This window comes from Haliotis asinina, chromosome 7 (assembly GCF_037392515.1).
Source record: "Haliotis asinina isolate JCU_RB_2024 chromosome 7, JCU_Hal_asi_v2, whole genome shotgun sequence".
Lineage (NCBI taxonomy): Eukaryota > Metazoa > Mollusca > Gastropoda > Lepetellida > Haliotidae > Haliotis > Haliotis asinina.
In genome coordinates this window covers 40,766,502-40,780,267 of record NC_090286.1, presented here as the reverse complement: position 1 = coordinate 40,780,267, position 13,766 = coordinate 40,766,502, and the positions used below count along the sequence as shown (strand labels likewise).

The 13,766-nt window shown below is 36.3% G+C and overlaps 1 protein-coding gene across 1 annotated transcript; it reads right to left on the bottom strand.

Annotated features, from left to right (window-relative positions):
- Positions 1–4,973: 4,973 nt before the first annotated feature.
- LOC137290849 (NAD kinase 2, mitochondrial-like) lies at positions 4,974–12,945 on the bottom strand. The gene is made up of 9 exons (XM_067822002.1): positions 12,552–12,945; positions 12,081–12,169; positions 11,071–11,241; positions 8,843–8,932; positions 8,348–8,581; positions 7,734–7,885; positions 7,131–7,271; positions 6,818–6,857; positions 4,974–6,556 (listed from the first exon to the last, which is right to left on the bottom strand). The coding sequence occupies exons 1-9, from the start codon at positions 12,798–12,800 to the stop codon at positions 6,421–6,423; spliced, it is 1,302 nt and encodes a 433-aa protein (XP_067678103.1). The 5' UTR covers positions 12,801–12,945; the 3' UTR covers positions 4,974–6,420.
- Between the last annotated feature and the right edge of the window lie 821 nt (positions 12,946–13,766).

The following is a 13,766-nucleotide window of genomic DNA, read 5'->3' as shown; positions in this document are numbered from 1 at the left end:
TGGTGCTTTTCAGTAAATATAGAAAAATGATAAATATGTACAAAAAAGATATTTGCTTTGCTTTGCTTGAAAATATTATATTGTGTACTTGGAAGCACATATTAACGTTCCACAAATCTGAGTGAGTGATTGAGTGAGCAAGGATGGTTTTACGGTGCTTTCAGCCATATTTATGCAATAACATGGTGGGGGGCACCTGAAATGGGCTTCAAACATTGTACCTATGAAGGGCATTGAACCCTGTCTTCAGTGTGATGAGCGGATACATTAACCACTAGATTATGAAAAGTGATCAAACTGAAAGGATGAAACAAATATTCCTTGTTAATTGATACACGTGATGGCGAAAACAGAGAAATAGGAGACAAGTAGTTTTTGTTCACATGTAAATGTGAACCTTTGACTGTACATTAGTGGCAGTGGGATTTAAGTTGGCAGCTCTAACTGGTAGGCCTCAGGTGCAACACTTATTTTACATCATAAGTAATACCACCAAAATGACCTTGACCTAAGATTCTGACTGACCTGGACAAGAGATGACAGAGATTTGTGGTTCACAAACCATTAATGTATAAACATATTGAACAATCAACTATGAATGAGAATGAAACTTTGTCATTTAAGGATATCTATTTGGAACTCTAACTGCACAGGTAAGGCTGATTTTAGAGGTTTGCAGTTAGCTTTTCACTAACATAGGAAAATAGTTATGTTCTCTAGAGGTGTAGACAGAATAAACTCGAACATATTGAAGCTAGAACTTACAAAGATGTTAGCCATTTAATATGGTGTGATGAATTTCTAACCGGTATCATCAGTAAATAGGATTACAAACTTTCCTGCAACTCCAAATTTAAACAATGGGTCCAAATTAGCCATCATCCTACCTTGTAATCTATAAGTTTCCATCTTTCTACACATTCGGTTTGTAATTTTGAGGCATAATTGACCAAAGTAATTATTATTAATAGATCAGTTAAAATTACAAATGCTTTTATCCATAATGATCAACCTACTTTAACATATCAGTCTTCACATTCTGGTTTAGTATGTTTCAAACAAACAAAAGAGGACTTAATACGCCGATTTTTAACAATACAACTAATTATTAATATGCAAAAGAATCTGAAACGTTATTGTTTATAGATTTTCAAGAACGTCGGTCAGAAAAAATAGAACTTTCTATTCAAGGAAATAAATATTCAAAATATTGAAACCAAAAGACATAAAACAACAGTTGAACAGTTGTTGACATGAAATTGAGCTTATCTTCATTAAGTAGCAAGGAGAATAGTATAAAAAAATGCATGACATGCACATAAAGTGAAGCATTCGTTGCAGAATCATAGTAATGAAATGGCAAATAAATATATATTTGAAAGCAATACAGTCATCTTAAGTGGCATGAAAGTCATTTGTCCAGATGACCCTTGTTACAAATGTCATTAAAAACAAACATCTACATGATCTTTTGTTAAACAACTTTTCCTCTTCTTCATGTCAATGTCTGAAATTATAGTGACAATTTGGCATGGACTTAAATGCCATTGAGGACAATGTGTTGCTTTCCAATGTGCACATACTGTAATCATGAAATTAATGTGAAAAAATGTGTCTGTACTCTTCTCATACTGTGGTAATGATGCATTTCAGTCTCACCATGTCTGCTTTTGAAAACTTGAGACAAGACAGAGAACGTAAATCTCTTGCCCCTCTTTATTGATGCATTTTAGACTAGACCCTCACACTTGCGTTAAATTCATGATGCAATAATTTCAAGATTTGCAGAAGTTGCCATTTCATCGGTACAATTCTGCAGCAAACAGACTATAGTTAGAGATTCAAGTGAAAGGGTGGCACTCCATCTAAAACAGGAATTTTAAACAAGACAAAATTGTTTTAAACTAGACAAAATTGTGTCTCGGGACACGGATGCCTCCACTGCTGTCTCCACTGCTGTAGGAAGCATTCCCCCACATTCAGCGTGCTCTGGTGATTACATGCTACTAAACAAGTTCAATATACATCTATGCGACTATGAGATTTACACCTCTCGAGTCCTGATAAGCTTAATCACTTCTGTTGAGCAGTTTTTGTGGAGAAATGGATAGACTTAATCCCCTATTTAACTATCATCAGAGAAAAATTCCACAAAACTGATCTAAGTTCAAATGTCTCTAAACATATAAAAAGCAATAAAATACAAAATTAAAATATGAGATGCACACCTTTAAAGTTTCTATAAAAGACATATGTAACTGTGTTTTATGCAGTGGTTTTTGAGAAGTGAATAAAGTACACCCCCAGTTGTATGAGACAAACAGGGTGAATAGAACCAAATTCAGCTAAGTTCAAGAAGAAGACAAAACTAAGAAACTGGATGAACAAGATATGAGCATCTCCATGAAACACAAGTAGACGCTCAATCAATTCTGTTCAGCTGCTTTTGTGGCAAAGTAGATAGACTTCATTCCCCATAACACTACATTCAGAGAGAAATTCAACAAAATTTATGTAAATTCAAACGGCATTAAAATTGGAAAAGTAACTAAAATACAAAATCAAAATATGACACGCACATGCACGTGTAAATCTAAATGAATTCCATACAACAGTTTTTGAGAAATGGATAACGTACATCCCCACTTCATCCCCTATTACACTATCATCATAGAGAAATTTTGCAAAATGTATGTACGTTCAAATGTCTCTAAACTTACAAAAGAACAATAAAATACAAAAATGAAATGTGTGATGCACATCGTTAGAGTCCCAAGAAAGCCTATGTATAAGTTCATTGAATTCCATAAAGTAGTTTTCAAGGAGAAGAGGATAGAGTACATTCCTATATGCCCGCAGCCAAGCAGCTGAGAGATGGGTATGCTGGACTGGACTGGGACAAAGATGCATATGGAATGAATGAGTGAGTGAGTATGGTTTTACACCCCTCAAGGCAGGGGATGCCAGAAATGGTCTTCACACACTGTACTCATGTGGGCAATCGACCCATGTCTTTGGTGTGGTGAGCGGAGGTTTTAACCATTAGGCTTCCACATCACCTGAGGGGAACACAGAACAGGAAACTTCCACTACAGTTCTGAATGAACAGACAAGCAGCTGCCACAAGTCAGGATAAGGAAACATTACACAATGGAATGAATCCAATTTATACTTGATATGTTTATATTAACACTCCATTAGCCACTTGGTACCTCAGGTATTTCAAATAAAGTACAGGTATCAGATTCATTCAGTCTCACCCCAACAAAAGTCAACAAAAATAAATAATAACTCACTCTCTACTCCAACCATGATCACGGAGTTAGTCTAACAATGATAATTTTCATGAAAGGAAACTTACTGCTGTGAAAATGGTGTGTAATGCTGTCTCTTTAAAGTAATTTTTGCATGCTGATTGGCAGAATGTGAAAATTACAGAGACCAAATTGACAGTATCCTGAGCTCTTGTGACATTTTCAGGAATCTTATTTTTGAATAGTTCTTTAATAGAAAATTATTAAAATCTAAATATTTTAGATATTGAAACACTTACGTTACCATAGGCTTTACGTATATTACCTCAAGCTTTGTTTAAAAGAGATCACACAGCTGTTGATTTGCCATTCTAGAATGGCTGCTTCATGTATCAACGAATGTACAGGAATGGAAGTCATTTGGTCTACCTTCCTGCGCAAGCACAGACTATCCAAAATATTCCTCGCCACTGGAAATCTGGAACAGTTACCACAGTGGCCTTACCTGCTCTGGCATCCTCACAGTCGCCAGCTGCATCCCGATCCATCTGAGTTCCATCTCCATGGGTGGACCATCTGCACACAGCATTGATGGCCAAAGGTTTCTTAACATGTGTGGCTAAAATTATTGTTCATGCTCATCGAGTTTCCATGAAGTATTTTGGGAAGTTTTGTGAGGTAGCCATCTCTTTTAAGTGAAGCTTGAGGTAATATGCATTAGACCTATGGTATGGTAAATATTTAAATATCTAAAATATTTTACCTTTGGATTTGTTCAGAAGACCATTTGAACTGACTGTTTTTACTATTAGGATGTGGTGAATAAACAGTATTCACATCTTTATTGAAACGATGACGATTATCTTAAGGTTTCCAGCCATGTTGGTGGGTTAATGGCTGCAACCAACCAACAAAAATAAAGGCTCAAATGACTGACTGTGGGTGTGTGCATGTGTGTGCTTGCATGTGTTTGCGCGCGCATACACACGCCTTGGTACATGACTCAAGACAAACAGATTCTGAGATACAATCATCAAGTTTTAGTTGCCATGATATTCAATGTATACTGAAGGAACAAAATAAAGGATCACATGAAACCACAAGTGCTCCCTTATTTTTTTCCAAGTTTCACCACCAGCTATGAGATACAGTCTTTATTACTTGCTTGAAATGCCAAACTGGGGGAAATCATTCGGTACTTCGTGTTGGTAATTCTTTACCTTGAACAACTGAATCACATATAATATGCAGAAATTACCAGTGATTTTCAAATGCAAATAAGTGGAGATGAGATAACTCTGAAACTGTTTCTTACATGAAAAGCTAGTATAGGCTAATTGCCTAACTCTGGTACTCCTTATCATGATCTGATACCCATGCTTCAGACAGTTAAAAATTCACACTGAGGTGTTTGAAAAGAACAATACATTGTTCACTGGACACACCAGGGCTCCAGGGTTGATGTACCCCTCGTTGCTCAGGGAACAAAAACAAACATAAAGGGTATATCAACCCATGTCCCCCTTGTGACCAGTCAACAACACATAATATGCCATGAAACTCGGACTTCTCTCACAAACTGTGGGTCATAATTTGAATAAATCTTGCATTTGAATCCATGTCTAAGGGACACAACTCTTCAGCACCTAAGCATAGTTTAAGCTAGAGGTCACAAGTCATATTAAACAAAGGAAAACAATTAATATTGTAAGCATCATATTTCTTTTTTTGTTATGTTGTTTACTTTTTTTAGAAACCTTCACATAATTCCCGGTGAAACACATTATTTGAATTGACTCCAAATGACAATAGAATTGAGTTACATATAGTTCTTTGTATACAACAGTCAGTACCATGTGCACTAGCATGTACCTGAGGTAATACAAGACATCACTTTTCATTCCTTCTACAATAACACGATTCAGACAAAACATGGCACACACATTCAATATTATACAGAACTATGTGTGATGTTTCAATACAGATTGACAAAAGTACAAGAGTCTGATTCGAAATGTCACACTCACGAAGTAAAGAAGTTTTTATCCACGAAGTTTGTTCTATACTGGACAAAAATAGTAAGGAATATTTGTAAAGTTTGAAATTATGAAAAATGATGTATTTATTCACTGACATGCTGATGAAATATCAGTCATAAAAATACCAACATACCTAACTTATTTCGTCCAGTATATTTTGTACTTCTAAAATGCCAGCCAAACAAGTTACAAAATGAACTGACACTTTCAAAGTGATGGTAGTAGATTATATTAAATCAAGTTGCACCAGTGCAACTAATCAACGTCTTTGGTCATGTAAGCAGCATTGCAAACAAATAACAAAATGCTGGAAAATATTCACCCTGTCATTAGGTGTAAAGTAAGCATGATAACTTGCAGTTTTGTTAAAAACAAATCTTCATGTTTGCGACACATTCAGCAGAAACAACACAATAATCTTCCAATGTGTTTGGAGACTGATGGGTAAGTATGAAAACATGGACAGTATATTCAAGGTGAAGTTATTATGATATTTAGCAATTTTCTATATACAAACCATTTTGGCAACTGATTTAGCTCTTAACGCTGTAATACATGTGTAGCCATCTACTGACAGATGAATTTGGGAACAGTAGCACTTGAAATATGGCATGGGTAAATAACCTACTTCATGAGCTACCCTAAACATGTATTTCTATCAGGGTATTGATGTAACATGCAACAATACACAGCAAATGTCAAAGCTATTGTCACAACCACAGCAAACCTGAACATACATTTTCTCTCTTTATCAGTAGCATGGTTATGTGTATTGTGTTAGAAGGTAAAACACTTTTATTAGTTTTAACTGCCTTCAGTCCCACCATGTCTTGCCATGGATAATTTGATTGCTTGACCACTTCAAAATAAAACCTGATGATGACTATTGTCACTACAAGCTTGCCTCTCATAGAAGTATGAATCTCTTCCTGTATCCATTGTAGCTGGAAAATGTCTTCACACACATTACACTTGAATCCACATCACACGAAACTTGATTGCATTCAATGCTGATTTGGGGCTGTAGAAGAAAACAGCTAGTCCAATGAACTGTATAGCGATTTCATGGCTTGGGAAGGACTGGAAGCCATTTCACAATGATACAATTGTATTTTCAGCACAATAAACTAGTGAAACATGACTGTCCGTAGGGCGTCTTCATCACAGATCTCCAGGGTGGCGATAGCACCATCGTTAAAACGGAATGATGAACCCCCATCAACCACCAGACATGCATCCCACATCCGCGACCGAATGACAACTCTGACAAAGAACATGATTATATACAGTGAGTTCATTCCTGCCCATGAATATGGGAATTAAATAAGGCAATTTTCGTCTTCCTGAGACTTGCAGATGTAGACTTTCCAAATAAAATAGTAATTTATTGAGCAGAATCTTATAAGATTATGCGGATTATCAGCATTCTGTATTAAACTGTAATTCTTCATTTGGTGAAGTGTTGAACTCATACAAGTTTATGAATCCAAATATACAGAGGTGAAATACATTTGTTATACATACTTGTCAGCAAATCCCCTTGGATTATTCATTCTAAACACATCTGAAATTAAACATGGGAAAAAATAAACATAAGATATATACAACTGTGCAAAATGACATGGCCTGTCTTGATCAATGATATGCATTCAGTCTCCTGGGGTGCTATTAATGGTTATCAAAGCAGCATACAAGTTACAACAATTACAAAATCTAAGAATTTTACAAACAAAAAAATCCCAGAATCGTGAGGCCGAAACTCACCAGAGCGAGCAAATGAATGAATGAATAAATAAATAGATACTCTGTTAGTGTGAGAGCTACAGACTGGTAGTACCATTTACTACAGGATCTCTGATGCTGTAAGCCATGCGCGGTTCACTAGGGTCAAAGGTCAGAGAGTAGTTGAATGAGTCCTTGATCTTCTCAAGGAGTGAGGCGTCATCTACAGGGAACTTGTGTTCAGTGTATTTGTTGGCTGTGGAAAGGAAACACGCTAAATCACTTGTCTTAAACAATTTCTTGTACCAAGTTCTCAATAAGTCTTCTGATGTACTATGCACAATGTACAGGATACACGGAAATCATGATCACACACTAACCATAGTGAACAGTATACTTGTACACTTATATCCAAAATCATGGTTACAAGATCAGTTAGTTGGTTGTTTAACGCCACACATGGCAATATTTCAGTTATATGAGGGTTGGGTGTAAATAATGGAGTCTGGACCAAACAATCCAGTGATCAACAGCACAAGTATAGGTCTATGCAATCAGGATTTAACATGCTATTGTACTAATATATCTAAAAGCGTTTAGTCATGTTTTTATAGATCACTGAAATATTAGGTATGAAAAAAAGGTTTGAAATGTGCAATTCCTTCAAAATATCTGTGAATTTTCATACTTGAAGTAATTTAGACACTGTTTTGCTGACCTATATCTAATATCTCCTTGACTCCCTCCACGGGGAGATAGTTTATATGGAAGAACCACGAACTTGACCCTGTGCCCGTAGACACAGTCACTCCAGAACTCTTCTGCTTCTCGGAGATGCCTTTCCCCACAGACAGCTCATAGTAGGACACTCTGAAGCAGACATGTTAAACATGGCCCGTGACTAGTCCAAATATGAATATTAGACAGCTTCTTCAAACATATCCAGTGTTCATGAATGGTGTTTGAAAGTAACAGGACATGTAAATATCAGATGTTTGGCTGATCTACTGAAAATTTACAGGACACATTGAATAAACATTATACACACATTTCACTTTTAACATTTCTTGTAATTGGCATTGAAAATGAACAAACGTTCAATATATATACATCCAACAAATGTGACGCGTCACATAATATGACAACTTCAGTCAAAGTCATCATGAAATATACAGCCAGACACTCTGGCCGGTGGGTTTTAGGCTTCCACCAGGCCACTGACAAATCTGCCGGATTTGTGCGAGGGTCAGATGCTATTCGTGAACACTGCCAGATCATCAAAGAAAATGTAAGACACATACAGCAATGCATATGTTGGTATTCATATCCCACCTTGCCGACAGCTTTTCTGCAATAAACACTTCATTGAGGGCAAGCACTGGCAGTACACGCTGGTTTGGAATGTCTCTCACAGCACAAATGGGGTGTCGGACTTGTTCATTCTCTTGAACATGTTCTGTAAATCTATGTTCAACAAACTGCAATTGTTGATCATGCAGCTCAATTGCTTCATCGTTGTCATGGCAACCTGACATGGTGATTCGTATTCTATGACGCCATTTCCAGCTGAATAAGGAAAGGTAAAAGATGTCATATGCTAATATATTTTGACCGAAATTATTTATTTTTCTTCAGCAAAGATGATGGTAAATTTTTAAATACAATTGTTCTTATAAACAAGCTTTAAAGAATTACTAATCTAAAAATGATAACTTGAAGAGCAAATGCAATCAAATTTGGGCAGTTTTCATATTTGTATTATGATTATTGTTTCTATCAATTGACAATAAATCTTATGGAATCAGTAACATAACATAGGCATGGTACCTGAAGTTCCCATCAAGCAATCTCTTCAATGCAGAATGGAAGTTCTTCCCACAGTAGCCATTTTTAGGTAGACAAAGATGGCCTTCAGATCTGAATAATCAGCATGGCATATCAAAATGGTACACATGTACGTAGTAAAAGTAATTTATTCTTCTAAACTTAAAATCAATTGCTTTCTTAAAGTCAGTACATTTACCAGCTTTCTTCAGCTTAATCTACATTTGATGTTGGTTTGTTTGTTGTTTAACACCACCTTCAGCAATATTCCAGCTATATGGAGGCAGTCTGTAAATAATTGAGTCTGGAACAGACAATCCAGTGATCAACATCAGCACTGATCTATGCAATTTGGATGACCTTTGTCATCCAAGTCAGTGAGCCTCACCACCTGATACTGTTAGTCACCTCTTACGACAAGCATGTGTTACTGAAGATCAATTCTAACCTGGATCTTCATGGGACTGATGCATTTATGAAACGAGTAACCAGCCACATAAGTGAATGTTATTTTATGTCACAGTGATGATGAAGTGATATCTGATTCCTGTCAGACCTACTGACAAACATTTCAACTTCTTATTCAATGAGAGTGAGTGAGTGAGTGAGTGAGTGAGTGAGTGAGTGAGTTTTACACCACAGCAATATTCCAGCTACATGGCAGTGATCTGCAAATAATCGAGTCTGGACCAGACAATCGTGATCAACAGCATGCACAACTGGGAACCAGTATCAGTGAGCTTGATGACCTGATCCCATCAGTTGCCTCTTACATCAAGCATAGTCACCTATGACAGATGACTGTAAAATCTCCACTGTGCCAGCCTCAGGGTCTCAAAAAGTTAATGTCAGACAATCAGGTATAAAATACAATTGATAATTTTTCTCAGTCTCATACAAACGCTAAACCAATTTACCTCCCGTGAGTAGTATATTTCATATGTCCTTACTTATTTCATTGACTTTTCAAATTGAGCAAACATGCTGATTGGACTTATTGAAAAGTGAAGGAAAGTAAATAATGGAACCAAAGAGCAATATGGAATCATATTTTTAAAGTGAAAAGTCACATAACTATTTCCCTTCCCATTCATGGTTAATATGAATGACAGAATTTCAAGAGTATGACTACGCATTCTCTTCAATGGCTGAAAGTAGGGGTTGGCAGATTCATTAAGGTATTGTTCTTGTCCAATGCATGATATGGATGAGATATTGCCGATGTGACATTAATTATTAACTGATTTAACTCACTCAATGCTCCACATTCCAACTATATGACAACATCCTGTAAATAATCAATCTGGTCCAAACAATCCAGTGATCAATATTGTGAAGAACGATTCTTGCCACTGAGAAACATTGTCACATAGTCAACAAAGTTATTACACCAGACATGTAACCTGCCTCTAAGACCGGGGTAGATACAGTCCCTCCTCGATTCCGCGGTTGCAGAAAAAATCCCGGAATTTACCTGTCCTTGCAGAAAAATGTCTAGTCCGCCAAAAATGCCTTTTCTTGCAGAATCTGTGCAGAATTTGCCACTTTTCTGCCGCGGAATTTTCTTATTTTAAAAACTGAGTAAAAACGGACTGACAGCCGAAATGAAAAGTAGAGATAATGTCAAAAGTAGGATCGGTTACACATAAAACAAACTGACATATTTACTTTGACAACATTTACAAAATAATTATGATTAAAGATACTTTATTAATAAAGCAAGTTTGGGGCATCTTTCAAATAATATTAGATGAACTTGACACTGCAATTATGTTCTCAAAATTGATCACTTTGAAAACTGAAATTATTTCAGATTTAGTTTAAATATAAAATTGTTTTTTGCATGAAACAGGAAGTTGTTGGTCTGCATCTAAATTACAAATGAGAGGAGAGAAATAACTTTCAGCGAGTGTTTAATTCTCAAACACAGAAAAAGGTGTGGGTGCTTTGTCATCAACTTACTCAAGGTGTGATGTGTACTGTCGACTTAACATTATCTGTGTTTGAGAATTAAACTATGAAGGTTTGTATACTGTTTTTGTTGTTTTTCCTAAATGTTTTAACTGCAGAATGTTTTGCAGAATATTGAAAAATAGGGTGCAGAATTTGCTTAAATTCTTAAAATTTTGCCGCAGAATCCAGGAGGGACTGATAGGTAGCTCTGGAGATATTGTCATGCACAGTCAATGAGAGATATCAATCAACAAAGATTCAATGATAACCTGTCTCACCTATCTGGATCGGTGTTGATTCCAATAACAGGTTTACTTCTGTCATTGACCTTACTGGCAGCCAGCAGGAAAGTTCCATCTCCTCCTGCTGTGAATATAACATCGGCCCAGTCGATCAGATTACTGTCAAACTGTAGTCGACTTACAATTCTCGTCTCTATGTTAGCTCCTCTGTTGAAAGAATTATAGAAATAGAATGAGTGATACTAGTACTTATTTTACCATGTAGAATGCAATTAATATTTGACTGTATCAAAGCTAGGACTGCACATACAACACAGTTTACCGATGCAAATGTATACTGCGATATTTTCAGACTGTATGTACTGCAATATTTTTTTTCCTAATTTCTGGTAAAACAGGTTAAAAAGAAGAACAAAATGATTACAACTCGTCACATTGAAAATACAACGTACTTCCCAATGATACTGACTGAGAAAATGGCGGAACTGCTGAAGAGTATTCACTCTCACATAGTTACCTCCCTGTATTAATAACGACGAAGTGAAGACTGACCATGCTGGCTTTGACATTGTCCTTAGTACATACATGAAGGAAACAGGATCAGCATGTATAATCAGCATCAAATCAAGTGAGGTCTTAATGTTAATACAATTCTTTGCCAAAACACAACCCAATAGACGACTGTAAATATTCAAACCTTGAGTCAGACAAACAAAGGGTTGACAGAATGATTAACAAGACAAGAAACTGTAAGTAACACACTTTGACAACCCAGGTCCTTATTAGGTGGTCATTATGACGAGATGGAATACTGAGGACATATTCATCACATAAGGCATTAAAATTGTGAACACAGTGAACTATTATTCATCAAATTTCTCAGTATGTAGAAGACAACTAAACTTATTTCTGAAATATTTTTTGACTTAGAAGAAGTAAGATTTCTGCTTAAAGAAAAATGAAAACCTGACCCTTTTATTGCCATGTTCCTTTATATCTTTCTATGGCTAAGACAACAGGATGGTGCTTGGGTGGAAAACACTCACTCTAAATTTTTCTTTATGACTTCCAGCCCTGCTAGATGTGTGTTATGTCGATCCACAAGTCCTTGATAGTCTGAGTTTTTCGACTCCAGCTAAAATGTTCATAAAATTTATGAAAATGTTACGGCAAACAAGGCAAACATTGTCATACTGACAGTTTCTATAATGTCCCGAACAATGTACACCTGAAACGTACAAGTCTTCATCATGTTCATACATTCACTTACTGTTCTCAACACATTCATGCCTTTAACAAGTTTAATAAACTAGTAATATCACCATAACATCAGCATGATAACTTCAGCATTTGTCCTTATATTTTAATTGCGGACATGATCATGTGTGAATCCTTTTGTTTATTAAATAACCGACCAAGTTACAATTTACTGAAGTTCACCATGGTGACTAGGTGTATAGAACTGCGATAATAATGTGAAGATGGTGTAGACTCAACATGTCAGTTTTCATACTTACATATTTCTTCAGGTCGGTCTCTGACAAGCCGCCACATCGTCTTTTCTCAAATTCGTATCTAGTTATCCTTGTTAAGATTGCAGCTCTACGCGGAGTGAAAACAGGTCGATCATCAGAACCAAGTTCTGTACTAAGCGAACGTAAACAGGACAGTCTTGAAGGCCACACCGTCCCGGCATCTGTCAGCCGAGAAGGCAGTCGGTGCATGTGGCCAAATAATTTCGTGACATGCAAACACTGAACGTTCATTTTAGAAAATATGTAGTAAACCTGCTGAATCAAGAAAGATTCTGGTAGACTTTGACAACATAGGGCGTATCATAACAACTTTATCGCTTTTCTTCTTCTAGCCTTGGCAGGCCCCCTCTTAGGCGGCCATGTTGCTTTAATAAGCAGAGCTATCCTTGGGTATTTTGTAATAAATAAGCGTTTGAAAATTTCGTCCCTTGGATTAAAAAAAAACAAATTAGAATTCCGAATAGGGATAATCTGAATTTAAAAACTTATATCTGTGCTACGAGATCACCGAAACTTAGGCAACGTCAAACATAGGAAGTGTTGGGCTATTTCAACAACAGTTGTTTCCCCTTCCAAATCAACTGCAACTCCAAACAGCGTTTTGTCACTTCTTGAAATTATGGCTAGACGAGCCATGGCGTCGTATAGAGTATGAGTTTATCCACGCCATGTGGATTGATGATTATTCAGGTTGACACTGCGTGCTATTTTCTTTTCCACTTTAGACATGTTATGAATGAATGTAGTAACAAATGCCGCAGATGCTTTTAGGATTTGCAACTGAAAAAAAAATATCCTGACTTCATTTAATTTAAACGTGACAAATGTCTTGTGGTGTATATTTTTCTCGTGTTTCCCGTTTTAATCTATAAAGGCTATTTTAAGATAACTAAACGAGAATTTATTTAAACATACATCGTGAAAAAGACAGAAAATACATTACCAATTACACACACGCACATACTGACAAAGTATACTTTTCATTTAATGGCATTCAGACAAAAGCTGACCTTGGTGAAGAGTGACTCTTTCAGCGTGGAGACACTGTTTATTGCTATAGATGCTTGATAACATTGTTAGCATCTCTTGCAGTTAAAAAAGTTGTATATCCATAAAAAGGTTGCTCTTATTCATTACCGCTCGCCCAAGAAAGAATTCAGGAAAGAGAGAAAGAAAAACGAATGTCTCCCTCGTGTC